Source organism: Chamaea fasciata, unplaced genomic scaffold (assembly GCF_029207755.1).
Source record: "Chamaea fasciata isolate MVZ Bird 193981 ecotype frontalis unplaced genomic scaffold, bChaFas1.0.hap1 SCAF_4, whole genome shotgun sequence".
NCBI classification, from domain to species: Eukaryota; Metazoa; Chordata; class Aves; order Passeriformes; family Sylviidae; genus Chamaea; species Chamaea fasciata.
The window spans coordinates 75270975-75285757 of NW_027094089.1; the positions used below are offsets into that span (position 1 = coordinate 75270975).

The 14783-nt window shown below is 46.5% G+C and overlaps 1 protein-coding gene across 1 annotated transcript in view; it reads right to left on the reverse strand.

Moving 5' to 3' along the window:
- Positions 1-1301: 1301 nt before the first annotated feature.
- HS6ST2 (heparan sulfate 6-O-sulfotransferase 2) overlaps positions 1302-14783 on the reverse strand; it is a 128853-nt gene continuing 115371 nt past the window's right edge. Inside the window, exon 2 of the mRNA XM_066182076.1 lies at positions 1302-4173. Coding sequence (XP_066038173.1) covers positions 3471-4173 — 703 coding nt within the window. The 3' untranslated portion in view covers positions 1302-3470. The remainder of the gene's footprint in view (positions 4174-14783) is intronic.

The following is a 14783-nucleotide window of genomic DNA, read 5'->3' on the forward strand; positions in this document are numbered from 1 at the left end:
ACCCCCCACTCCTCCATCCTTCCTCTCCTGCTGTAAGAGTTTTCTCAGGTGTCAAATTAGTCCCCTCAGAAGGCAACCCCAATTGGTTTTACGCCAGACTTCACTGCTGGGTGCTTTTTAAGCTGCAGAGAGGCATCTCGCATGACCTCTATCCCATTAGCAGCTCCCTCAGTGCACTCACAGACCCGTCTATAAAGATAGTCAAATGCAGATCTGCTGGCAGACCCCTCCACTCCCTGCTCCCCGGGGCCCAAAAAGCCTCACAGAGGTAAGATGCCCCTGCAGGCACTCACAGAGGAAGGGCAGCTCTGTCCTTACACGGGAATAGATCAAGGCAAAGTCTCCCGTGGGGACCTTCATGTCAACAGCTCCTCCTGCAAGCCTGGAAAACTTGTGGATCTTTTATAGCCACCAAGAAAAAAAAAAAAAGCCTCCATCCAAACTGTCAAAAAGTATCTTTGTGGCATCTCTGGCTAATAAGGTGGTCAGAGAACCTCCACTCCGGAGACAGGCTGAGAGAGCCGCAGGTATCCAGCCTGGAGAAGGCTCTGGGGACACCTGAGAGCCCCTTCCAATGCCCAAAAGGACTTCAAGAGAGCTGAAGAGGGAGTCCTGACAAGGGCGTCAAGGACATGGAGTGATAGGACAAGGAGAAATGGCTTTAAACTGAAAGAGAGAAGATGTACATAACATATTAGAAAGAAACTCCTCTCTGTGGGGGTGGTGAGGCCCTGTCACAGGTTGCTCTGAGAAGCTGTGGATGCCTGGAAGTGTCCTGGGCCAGGTTGGACAGGGCTTGGAACAACCTGGGACAGCGGAAGGTGTCCCTGTCAATTTTCTTTTGTGTCCCCAGAAGGGATGCAGTGGGATGCACTGGAAGTCAGTGGCTAGGCAGCATTCACCAGAGTCAACAGCCGAGGGTGGATATCTCATAAAGGATAAAAAAAAAAATCATATGCATACACACACATATATGCACATACAGAGAAAGAATTCATTAATGCTGCAGACCACTAACAATCACATTTAAAATCACCAGAAACCACAGCTTGTTTTTCTGAGGGCTGCTCAGAAAAGAAGCCGAAACCTCTGCAGTAACTCCTGAACCACACAAAAGCCCAAAGTGGCTTTGCCCTTGAAAGCTGTAGTTTAAATACAATTCAGAAAAGCTGTGACTTCAAATTCACATACTTGCTGTCAACTGCCCTTTCACTCACGTCAGAATTACCATCCATTCTCAACTGCACAGCTCTCAACACGTTGTCAGAGAAAGAAATAATCACATGAAAATCAGAAGTCTCTAGTTAAATTTTATTTATCAGTTCTATTGTTAAATGACACAATCGAAGTCAGTGGATTGGCCTGGAAATCTACACAATAAGACAGCGTCTACAGTGGAAATCAGTAGAATTTGATATGGTTATGACAAAATGGTATCCTTATATTCGTATATCCCCTATATACAATAAACAGTATACACAAAGCAAATGCAACTAGTCTGTAAACCATGCACACCACAGCATAAAAACAAGATGCACCTCCTGCAACAGGCCTCCAGCTCGCCCACAGTTAAGTCCTGTTTACAGCAGTGCCTTTCAGTTTCAAGAGTCAATTATTATCCCCGTGAAGATTAAAGTACAACTGAGACATCATATTGGCAACTGCAGTTATCATTAAAAAAAAAAAAAAAAATTGCTGTACATGAAGTTATTCTCTTCTCGAAGCTGCTAATGCAGGGTATTGGTTTGCTGCTGCTTTGCTCTCCCCTTGCTCTTGGCAGGGTTGCTGCCCCCAGGCTGCCACACAACATCAGATGTAAAATCACTTCCAGGTAACTTACGCGTGGAGCCATAGGATGTTTTTAAAGCCTTCTGCCTCATTTTCTGCCCCCCTGCCTTCATGGTGTGTAGAGTATTACAGGTGAAAGGCAAGAGTGCAAGTGAGCCTCGTAAGCATCGTGTCCCTGGGGCCACAGAGGGCCCCTCCCGGGTGTCTCTGCTCAGTGCCAAGCCCGCGAGCACTGCAGGACAGATGTTCTGAACTTGCTGAATGTCTGGCCCAAGCCTTGCAGAGGTTTATTTTTTTTTTTTTTTTTGCATAGAGGTTTATAGGAGCCCCTGGCACCACGTGCCCCGTTTGCTCTCGCTGTGGGTCTGGGGGAGGCTGGAGGGCTGCGGGTGATCCCACTCCAGCTCCGCACCCCGAGCCCTAGCAAAGCCTGCTCAGGAGCAAGCTGCTGATCCCCATGCACCACACATCCTTCTCCTGCTGTGTAACTATGGCTATGGAAAAACTGGGTTCTGTCATTTTCCGTCCTCATCTGTCATCGCTATGAAGGGCTCAAGAGCATAGGAAAAAAAAAAAAAAAGCCCTGTTCTTATCTGGTGTAGCAAAGATTTACTGGAAGTAAATCCTAGTTCAAGTGTAAATCTACTTCCATTGAGCAATTCTCTTTATAATATTGCTGGGATTAGAGAGTTCTATGACTTTTTAAAGACACTACACAAATATCGGCAACATAATTTCATCTAGTTTATACCACCAATTATTAAGGAATGATAAATTCAGCATTATGTATTCTAATGGGTAAGAAAGACTTAAAATGAGACACTGTAACAGGATTATAATTTGGAGAAGGCTTTATGAAACAAACATGAGAATGTGCTGTAACTTTTCCAGAATGGTTAAAATCATACAGCCCTGAAAAATTCTGGAAACAGTGTCTATAACGTTGGCATTGAGTTCAGAAAAGTACGTATGTCTTTTTTAAATTTTTTTTTAATATGAGATAGATCAAGCTTAAAACTCTAAACAGCAGTAGGTAGAAAAAGTTTAAAATTTTAAATATTTATATAACTAGAGAAATTACTTCTATTCATTTTAAAAGCCAATATTATACATAAAACTAGTCGATAATTTTTCTAGACCTTTATTGTTCCCTTCATTGTCCACTCATTAACTTGGTAAATATCATAGGCAGTTGGTGCCCTTGAAAACACACTATTGAAACAAAATTAAGAGATAAAGCCAAAGGGAAAAGGTTTTGTTCATATACTGTATTGTGAGAATATGCTAAATGCTCGTTATCAGGAAATGAGTTTGCTTCCCAGATAGATTTCAGCCGAGCATCATGAACATGTTCCAGCATCCCCATTTTCTACTCATAACTAATCTAAGGATTTTTTTTTTTCTTTCACTTCTTTTAAATAAATGTCCAAGCAAACATTTCCGATGAGCCGAGATGGCTCCTGTATTTCATAAATAATCCACCAAACCTAAAAAGGACAATTTAATTACACGCTAAGATTAAGTGTTCCACGTACAGTACAACATTTACTGCAAAGGCAACTGCAAAGGCAACATTTTGACCTCTTTTTGCTTCAGACCCTTGAGAAGCATCACTCGTCATCTCCGGTTTGCAGGTTGGGTTGGGCTCTGCTGCTTTTCCACGCCTGGTGGGGCCCCCCTCCCTATCGCCGCCACCGCTCCACGTTCCCCGTGTAGTCAGTGCTGGAGCTGTTCTCCCCCTGCTCCCTCAGGTGCGCCTGCTTCTCCCGCAGGATCTTCCGCTGCTCCTGGCGTTTCCGCCGCGCCTCCTGGTGCTCCTTCTGCCGCATGTACTGGTACCGCTGCAAAAACAGGTCTTTTGCATAATCGTACAATTCCACGTCTAAAAAATTGAGGGCCTCGATGCGCTGCTGAGTCTGCTTGTCTATCTCCACACTGGAGGCCCTTGTGCTATTGTACTGCGTGAACGGCGAGATGAAGTTCATGTTGAAAGTCTTCTCAAAGAGATACTGAGTCTTGCGCTGGAACTCGGTCAGGCCGAAGAATGCCATCCGCTTCAGGTTCTCCTTGGCACTGTCCAGCAGGACCTTATTTCTCTGTTCCTCGGGCATGACCGACAGGTTGTAGCATCCCACCAGGCTGAGGTCGGAGAGCATGCGGACCTGGCGGTTGTTGGCCAGGTTGTAGGGGCAATCCATGAACTCCTGCAGGGAGCAGCCCGACCAGTCATCCCCCGTGTAGCAGCTGGGCAGCTCCTCGGTAGTCGGGGACCGGCCATCGCAGACATGCAGGGACGCCTTCCATGTGGCTCCCCGCTGGACGTGGCGCCATTCGCTCAGGTACCGGGACACGGGGTCACGCAGGATGGTGATGTAGTAGAAATTCCTGCCAAGGGGAGAGGAAAAGAGAGCGTTTAGTCCCGGCACAGAGCACATTAACGCTCAAAATCAATACAAACAGGGAGGTGCACTTAAGAGGCTTTCAGCTGCCCTGCTGCACAGGCTGCGTCGCGAGTTCACCTCCACAGGGCAAAGGACGGCTGAACAAACCCTCGGGGGAGTGCAAAGGGCTGTATCTACCTGCACACACACTGAGCTGTCTCTGTTTAACAGGTGTTGTCTCTACAGAGCCCAAGGGAACCCAAGACTCCCCTCTGTGTTGGGCTGTACATGTGGCAACAGGCTCCTGCTGGTGCTCCAACAAACGGTCGCCCCAGACCTTGGGAGAATACTTCAAGTATCTCCAAGGATGTAAGCCACCACCGAAGCAGGACACAGGTAGCTCTGGCTCTCTTAATTTCCTTGTACAATAGAGCTGAACTGACAGGTTTCCACAGACAGCAAAGAGCTGCCAGCGCTATGTTCCCTGATGAGCAGTTGTGGGTCTCAGTTGCATGAGCCCCAGAGCAGCACAACACCTCTGAGGAAGGCATTTCCTACAGGACCTCTCCTTTCACAGGCCAGATAAACGGAGTATGCCCAAAAGCCCCAGACCACTTGCACCCTAACAAGGACCTTGGCAAAGCCCATGTAGATCCTGCTTTATTCTCCTGCCTTCATCTGATACAGGAGTGAAGTGATGAGAGAGGAGAGATAAGTGACTAACAAGAAATTAAAGGATGCATTACAGCATTTTGTAAGAGAAAGCATTTTCAAGAGAGCTGCTGACTTTGGTTTGAAGCAACAGGACAGTAGCACATGTGGGGTACACGCTGCTGCAGGGAACCCATCAGGCCACCAGCTGGGAAAGCTGCAAGTTCAACCACAGAACTTGCCCGGAGTTCACTCTGGGTTGCACATTAATATCCACCATCAAACACCATGCCATCCACCATCACAGCCTGAAGATGGACACAGCCCCTAGAACCTCCACTAACATGAGCACGGCCTCACCTGGATGATGCTGAAGGAACAGCACCAGGATACCAGCCATCTGCTTAAGCAAATGGAATTAAAGAAGCTCAATATGCAAACTGTCCTGCTATGGAAGGCCACTGCTCCAGGAGGAGGACACCAAGGAGTGTGTGCCCAGGAGCTCTGAACCCCTGGGGTGTGATTGCCATGTCCTTGGTGCTCTGTAAAGAGGAGAAGGACATTAACTTGCTTTCTTAAGTAACATTGTGACTGGCCACCTTGAAGTCAAACTTTTGTTCCCTGTCGTTTCCTTTGGCAGAAAAACCACTAGATGTCAATGTTTTACAGAAAATTGTCTTTGAATGGACTAAAAAGTGAATCACAAGCACAAAAAGGATCCAGCTGCACAGGGAAAAAAGACCTGGAGAGTCACCATTCCTTTTCCTATTTAGAGCATCCACACTCATAAATAATTAAATAAGGAGAAAGTACAATAAAGGTGCAAAGCCAAATAAAGGCAATGAGCCCAGTACAGCGTTAGTGGCTGGAAACAACAGCACTCAATGCTTGCAGCCGTGACACCACAATCAGCACCACCCCATCCCCATGCTCCGCTGGGGTGGTGCTGCTGCCACCCGCCTGCTCAGAGGGATTTGGCCACTGATTCACACAGCCAAAGTGAGCCAAAATCCCTGCCACGATCCCAAGGAAGATCCTTTTCCACAGAAGTGCCATTCAATGATTTCACTGTGAGAGGTGGAGGTAAGAGGGAGCAAGAATAAAGCTCAATTTCATGAGTGAGGGGCAGCTACTAACCCCCCACTGTCCCTTGCAGAGATGAGAAGAGTTTTGCCCTGTCTTATCTCTGGTCTCTGGTAGCACTGGAGAACCCAACCCAGCAAAGAGGAAAGGTTTTCCATGAGCACCACCTCAGCCAGCCGCTCCAATGAGCAGGAGCTGTCTCTGATTATGCTTATGCCTCTGGCTCCTTTGATGCAGCAGCAGCAGCACAGCTGTGTCAGGATCCCCAACGCAGGGTAACGGAGCATCCCTGGGACAAACCCAAGCCCCTTCTTTACCTTCTGCCAGGACTCCTGAGCCTTGGATCTAGTTTACTGCAGCACTGCACTAAAATAACGACCCAACCATATAGCACTAACCTCTACATTAACTATAGCAACTAAAACACAGCAACAAACCTCTGGAGCAAGGAGGAAAAAGCAAAGCCCTGCTTACCCCAGAGCCCCTTGTATGAGCTGGTTCACGGGCAGTTCAGCTCAGGGGAGAAGGGTGCAGGCACAGGGGTGCTACCAGCTGAAGGAGAAGGCCAACCAGACTGTATGCTCTAAGGTCATCGCAGGAATCGATGGGGAGTTAATGCGAGAAGGAAAACAAATCCTGAGCCAAGATCGATACAAGTGAGCGTTTTATTATAGTTCAAACTCTTCAGCCACTCTCCCTTTGTGCTCTTTGGTCACAGGCGGTGACAAAGCGTCTCCCTTGGCTGCTGTTGTAAAAACAAAAGAATGAATAAAAACTTGTGTGTTGGTGGAAGAAGCTGTGCTGTAACAGATCACCATCAGCCTGGGTTGCCTCATCTGGTCAGGTATCTCCATCTGTGCCTGCCAGGGAATGCTGCAGTCGAGGGAGACTGGGGGGGATAAGGCTGAGAAAAGATACTCACTGGACTCTGCAGTGAGCATGGAGGTGTCTGGGCTTCCCCAGCACCCTGAGCTCAGGATGCCAGGCAGGGATACCCACAGGATGCCCCAGGCAGGGCCCATATCCTCCCTGGCCTGAGCACAGCTCACTGAAACAGGCTCACAGCTGTTACTTATTCCACCTTGTTATTTCCCAGATGAATCCTGCTTTCAAGAAATGAGAAGAGATGTCCTAGAGAGAGATGCTTTATCAGTTGCTGGACCAAATTCAGCAATTTTAAGCATTTCTCTCCTTCTTAAGGCTGTCTATTAAAACTCTACCTAAAGAGGCACTGACCCTTTTTGGGAACATCAGCTTTTGCCCCAAGCCTCTCCTCCAAATCAGGAATTGTGGGAGCTCCAGGAAAGCAGCTGGGCTGCTCTGTGTTCATCTGAACTGAGCTTCAGAAAGTCACAAAAGCTTTAATGCATCCTCAAGTCAGAGCTGTGCCAGAGATGACCTCGGCCATCAGCACTTTGAGCATCACTGTGCTGCAACCAAGGAAGACTTAAAGCTTTGCAATTATTTTTAGCTCTGTACATAACAGCTTGTTCTTTCTACTGTCTTACCAGGGGGGTGTTGAGCTCCTGCCCCTTCCTTAAAGCATGTGCTTCAGAGACTGAAACTACATGTTTACAGGTAGAGCTCCAACTACTGTGAATCATCCCTCCAGCTTAGAGCTGCACTCACCAAAAACATGGCTTTTCTGATGAAGTTGGGTGGCCATGAAGCAGAGAAAGGGAGCTTGAGGGCAACTGACAAAGTAGGTTGACTCTGGAGGCATCAGGAATGTGGGATGATGTGACAGTGACTTGCTCCTGGTATCTACCTGAGCACTGATTTTCCTTGAGGAATGCGGGGACTGAACAGTCCCACAATGGTGATTGCTCCCTGTGCTGCATCTGCTTGCTTTGAATGACAATCCTGTGGTCACACAGTCCATTCCTGCCAGCCCTTTCCCCACCTCTGCCAAACACAGGGGCAGAATGAGATTTCCTTTTTTCAATCAGTTTTTTAAAGAATCCTTGCATCAAACTTCTAGTTGCAAACAAAAAAAAAGAAAAAAAGAAAAAAAAGTTGAAGTCCAAGCAAGGAACTATGAAACCCCAGGGGATGACAACACTGAGTAGAGCCAGAAACTTGAGAGTCTGGACAGGCTGCCAGGGAAGGGATATCCAGGTACCCACACCATGGTGCTCAGGGGGCTCATTGTGAGCAGAACTAAAGAGGTGAGGAGGGGGTGACTCTAATGATGAATCAAAATGGGTCAGAATCCCCCAAAGTCAGAGCACATCTCATCCCAACCCCACTGCCCTACTGTTTAATTGCCTGTTAAGGTGGAGGGAGGTTGGAGGTCAGAGGCTGGCAGCTGCCACGTCTTCAGCCTGGAAACCTGAGCCCGGCTTGATGGAGCTATGAGGTAAGGACTGGAGCTGAAACCTGAACATCCACTCACCATAACATCCATTTGTGGATTAGTAGGTGAGGGACTGAGTGACCTTTTCCCATTTCTGCTGAGAAATGAGGCTGTAGCAAGAAGGGCTTTGTAGGTTACCGAGCGTGAGAAACCTACAACCTTTGCACAGGGAGCACTGCAGCCCCAGAAACATCCCCATCTCCCCCACAGGCTGTTCCCAGAGGCAAACTAACCCAGTAAAACACAGCTTCAGCACATGGCTGAGGAAGTAGAGCTATGATTTCCAAGGAGAGTACTGGGGCAGTCCCATTCACCATGGCAAAGTATGGCTATGCTTTAAGCTGGCTCAAACACACCCATTTGTATCTAGGTCAAGCTCAGCCAGATGGCAAACCTGGCTAGGATGGTTGGAGTCACAGACAGGGCTTGTGCAGTGAATGGGAGGCAATTTTATACAAGTGTCTCCATCTCTTTGACTGGAGATGAGGGAGGCAAGGAAATTTGTTATGTTTCCAAATCTGTGTGGGTTTTTTTTTTCCAGATCATGGACTTTGTGGTACATATACAGGGCAGTGTGAAACCAAGTTCTGCTCCGGGTGAAGATGGATATTTTGAAAGAAGAGTTCACTCTGAAGGTGCAGGGGAAAAGGGATAGAACAGATTTGTGCCACATCCAGCAGAAATGCAAATAAACCAAACTAAAACCCTGCAGCAGAGATTCTGCATATGATGCAAAAGGATTAAGGATGGCACTACTGAAAAAAGAAAAATAATCATAGGGTTGGCACTTCAGCACCAGAAACAATGCACAATCACCAGAGCCAGCAAGTAGCACAAGGACATCCATGTCCTTCCCCCCTCTGCACAAACTGCTCATGCTGCTGAATAAAAATCTAGACAGCTCGCTTATAAAAGAGTAGCTACATACTCATTCTTTTAAAAGCTGAGATATTTGGGGTTTTTTTGAGATGGCAACTTGTTTCAGCTCATCTGACCACAGGAAGATGCTCCTGTGCTGTGGCCTCATGCCCATATCTGAGATTCCATCTCCTTCTCCTCCACTACTCCCACCAACAAAGTGAAATTGTGTCACAGGCAGCCTCCTGCACTTGTCCCTCACCCCACACCACTCTGAAAATGTCCCTGCTCAGGATTATCTGACAGCAAAGTAACAGACAATGATGGAAGGTCAGGAACAGGAATGGTGCGAGTCTCACATTCCCTGCTCTGCTCTGTTCCTGAGAAACCCTCCCCACAGGCTCCAAAGCTGCAGATGGATTTTAATCTCTGGCAGAGGGTCTCCCAGCCAATCAATCATGGCCACAACATCTCTCTGAGAAGTCAAACTCAATTATGCCAAGCCTGGCGCCAAGTGCTTTGCTCCCAGAAGTTGAGGTTAATTCCCATCAAGAGTGGCCCACTGAGAATTTGATTTGTTAATACCACAAATTGTTCCTCCAAAAGAAATACCGCTGCTGCCTAATTTGTTGGAGTCAGGCATCTGTTTGGAGATCACTCAGAGAGAGCAAAGCGTTCATTTAATAGTGTGACTCATCCCGATTCTTAACAACCTCTGTCACCTAGGGACACAATCAGAAGCACAGGAGTGAGCATCCTGGTGAGAGCCTCTCCTGCCTCAACCATCTCTGCTTGGAACCTCCCCCCAAAATGAGAATGCCTCTACCCTGCCAAGAGCTGCTCCTGCAGCATAACTCACAGAGATGAGGCCAGAATATTTGGCAAGCTTACTGAGGCAGCGCTGGGAATCAAATGTTTGCATCCACTCCAGATTGGTTCCAGATGCTTCCCAGAAGTGATGTGGATGGCAATGGCAGCAGTGGAGATGCATTCATTGCCCATGGGCTTCCCACACTGCTGCTCTGCTCCAAGGCCTCCTAGCCTCACAGACAGTGGCAACAAACCCCTTCTCAAAGTGGGAGAGGAGCAAGGGAGCCTGTTGAGTTCCCCGTGAGCTGCAGGGAAAAGATCTTATGCCCAGCATTTCATGGTTACCTCCATGTCCTGGATCTGGATAGGCAGCCTGGCTGCCCATGCCAGGACCCCCCTGCCACTGTCACAGCTCTTGCAAAGAGGTGACCATGGAGCAGGGGTACTGGAACAGGACTGCTCCCCTTCTCTCCTCTCCCCAAAGACCTTGGTGCAGCTCCTGCCCAGCTGGACCCTGGGCAGGTTACTACTTGTTCCTATGAGACCTCTCTTTATTCAGTCATTTAAATGAAACTAAACTTCCAGGTCCACCACATCCAAAATTCAAAGTACAGTAAAATCAAGATGACCAAATCCCTTCTTCATTACAGAAGTGATGGATAAAGATTATGGGGAGGGAGAGATTGAGGAACAAACACCCCTTTCCTCTGCAGCAGCCTGCAAGACTACCTGGACTATATTCCTTTACTCTGGGTCTCAAGGTGGCAGAAGCAAATAATGCATTAGCTCTGAAAAAGGGCCTGGTAGGAAAGGAGATAAGTATTTCAGGACTGCGAATTAAAGCCGTTAGCAAATGCAAATTTACATTTCCTCTAAGTAATCATTATGTTTTCACTTCTATCAGCACCCAATGAATCACAGAGATGTTTTGTCTAGAAACACTAATGGTGGGGGTAGGAAGCCAGCAGCCTACCCACAGCAACGGCAGCAGGAGAGAAGTGCCAGAGGAACCCATAAAAAGGAGCTGGATTTTTCAAGAACAGCAATTACACCAGCCCATCACTGCCCGTGAAATTACCAAATAGGAAAGATCTGCAGAAAAAAAACATTTCAGGCACAGAGGAAGGCAGTGATTTAGCAGGTCAAGGTACACATGCATATATGTGCAGGCATGGCATTTGCAAACAAAGAAGATGAAAATAAGACTAAATAAGCAAAAAATATGCAGCCTCACACACACACACACATGCTCCCAGCTACCCTCACGCACAAAATAATTGTCCACAGTGCTGCCTGCGGAGGGGAGAGTAGCCCTGCAGATCTGCCAGAGCAGTATTAATTTCATAATTGCCTGTATTATTAAGATCTCTGCAGGATACCCCTGCTCACGACCAATTCAGCAAGAATAGTTTCCTCTTAGGTTTTTTTTTTTCTTTTTTCTTTTTTTTTTTTTTTTCCCAGCAGTGCATAAAAAAAGAAGCAAGTTTCTGTTTCCAGACTCAGCAACCAGAAGAGTGACTCAGCTGCTGGTGCTAGTCCTCTGCCTCCACACTGGAGTGTGGCATGGCAAAGGGTGGCAGTGCAGAGCAGAAGGGCCCAGACTCATTCCACCCACCTGGATAAAGGACTGAACTGCCCTTTGGAAACACCCAGCTTCCATCACAGCCTGTCTAGAGCAGTAAAGCTTCCCACCTCATGAGCGCAGTTATATGACAGAGGCATCAGGACGAAGGGCAGCAGTGGTGCTGAGCCCCCTGACTGGACACAGGAGGCAAAACCCAAGGAAAGGAGAGGGAAGGGGCAAGAGGATCAGTGTGTGCCATGCTTCCATCATGCTTGATGACAAGGTCCAGTACAGGTGATGCTGGATTTGTGAGGTCTCAGCAGCATGCAAGGCTTTGGCTTTGGAAAGTGCCTTTCTTGTCTAGGGAGATTATCCTTTAATAAAGAGGAGGAGGAGCTGAATTTTGCTCTTAATACATACTAAGAAAACTCAAGGTCTGAGCGATGTCTTTTGAAAACACTGAGCTCTGACGCCCACGGAGTGCCAGGAGCAACTTCCCACACCCAGTGTGAGGAGCTGTCTCTGTCCCCTGGAGCTCCTGGAGGTGCCTCACACACATCTTCCAGCCGTTGTACAGCATGGCCCTGATCACAGAGCTCTTAAGGATTCATTAGAAAGCATGGCAGATATCCCGAAGCAAAAAGGAGGCCACTGCAACAGAGCTGGTGAATAACCACAGGATGCTGCTATAAATCAGATCTTTACAACAGTATTTACCCCATCTAAATGCCGCTGCAGGAATTAGTTTCAACGTGTAACTGATATTTCTGCGGTGGCAAAGATCGAGGTTTGCAAAGCCTACACTCCATAAGCAGCGGTTTACAGAGATGGAATAGTGGCAGTTTTTCATTTTCCAGAGTCCACTCACCCTTCCAAGAATCTTAATGCCTCATTGATTCATAATACAGTACATAAAGATTTCATTTTTTCTTGCACACAGTGATATATTATGGAGGCAATCTATTTTGCCACTGAAAAGTTTGCTTAGTAGAGAAATTTGGAGTTTTGACATTCAGGAAATTACAGTCATCTGTAAAGCGCAATTGATATGCCAAGGCTAACATTTTCATTGCACTTATGGAGCCAGAATAACTATGCTAAAATATTTATTATATTCTAAAAAAAATCCAACTTCTTGTTTATAAAAAGCATATATTTAGCAATAAAAAAGCTTTATCCTTATATCCATATATATTTTACCTATGTCTTAAATGTGCAAAGCCACATACTCTCTGAGCAGATGAAAATGCCTTTAATAATCTAATAAAACCAATATTTCAGATAGGCTCTGCGTGTGCAAGCAGAGGGCACAAGCTGACACGTGGCTGCATGGACCTGCACAAAAGCAGAGAAATGAGATATGGGCTGCCACAGGGAACCTGCCCAAGGTCCCCCGGGGCTGTGGACACTCATCCTGCCAGCCACCAGCTGATCTCCACGGGAAGCAGGAGATCACTGAACCCGGTGTGCTTCATTTGCAAGTTCTGTGGCTGATCGGAGCCAGGAGGAAGCGGGTGCGGAGGGCTCCGGTCCCAGCTTGGCACGCACACTTGCCTCCTTTATGAACCCATCAGTGTGTATTTAGAAGCTGTGATTTATCCTATATCCTGAGCACTCTTTGAAAATTCGAAATTGCTGCCTGAACACCCCTCCCAACTCCTTTGTATCTGAGAGTAGCTACTACTGAACATCCCCGCCTCGGTGCTGGAGAAACCTTGGAGCTCTCAGGAAAAAGATCATACGATCAGCCTTAAGAGCTCTGCATCTCCCACAATGGGAAATTAACTCCAGAGAGGTATTTATAAAATCATTTGTAACTATATCAGAGCTCAATCAATTCTCTTCAATATTACATAAAAGGAGGAGGTTTGGCTCACACAAAAGAACGTAATTCCTTCACAAGCCATTTGCAGATAATCTCCTGTACGCCAGTTAATACATCCCACGATAGGTTACACAGAAGTGCTTTTAAAAACTAGACGAAGGATATAGAGCACATAAAAAAGGCACATTAGTGCAACTTATATTTTGCTTATCATAACTATGCACATACAGAAATCCAAGGAAAATCTTTCCCAATCTTTCTAAAATTTTGTCAAAAGCAAGCATCTATTGAAAACATCTTTGCAACGTAATTAATGAACTGATACTAATATAATTCTCAGCCTGCTGTCAAAAGAGGGATAGAGGAACGGACAGTGTATTTACAGCTGCAACTTCTACAGTTTTAATTTCAACTCTCATTGATTCCACTGAACACCATGAGACTGTATAATGAAGAAATCTGTATCAATTGAAAATATCAAGTGTGCTCCTGCCCCACTAGGGCACTACTGTAATATCATGCAATGGAAGGAGATTCTCATTTAATTGAATTGGAAATGAAACACATATTAGCTAAGAAAACTTAATCAGTGCAATAATATTAAAATGGGCCACTCAGACAAACTATACTGATTAAGTCACTTGCAAACATTTCTGTAATCATCACTGAGACCTGTGGCGTTAATGATTTAAACTCACTTTTCTACTCCAGGGAACAAAACTGCAATTTCACAGCAGACAATTAGAATACTTCAGGCCCTCTCTCACACACTACAATACAGGCTCCTGGCAGAGGCACAGGGCCCCATCCTGCAAGGATACATCTTGAGCTCTGACGTACAAGGACTGCATGGATGCTGGGATGTTTGATTTAAGATCGGAGACAGCCCTGAAAGCACCTGGCTGGCTGGGAAGTGTTCCTAAGGCATTGGCTGTGGTTTCTCCGCAGATTTCATCTTTAATCCTGACTTGTTACTGATGGCACACTCCAATGCACCACAGCACTCTGAGCTCCAAACGGCTCCCAGCAGACCAGGACTTTAAAACTTGTATTCACACACAGTTGACATAACTGGATTTAAAATTTTCATGGAACAGCAGAGTGCATTTCTAGTAAAACTCCATGGATGCATTTATTGTGTCAAAGCTCAGCTGGGAGGGGTTTTACATCAGCTAAGCAAGCAAGACTAAGTAAACATTACAGGATGTACAGAACATCTTGTTTCCCATGTCTGCTAGTTCCACCCCAAACATTTAGTAAAAGTATATCTTAGTCTGAATCAGTGAGGATAATGCCCTTAGAAAGCCATGTTAATGGAAAATGTCACTTTAGCATCTCATACAACCCTGAACAAACCCAGGGCTGTGTGCATTGTGTTGTGCTCGGAAGGACTACCCACACAGTCCAAGCTCGCGGTGTGCCTGGAAACTGGAGACTGAGCTGGCAAAACCTCACCAGATGCTTTCC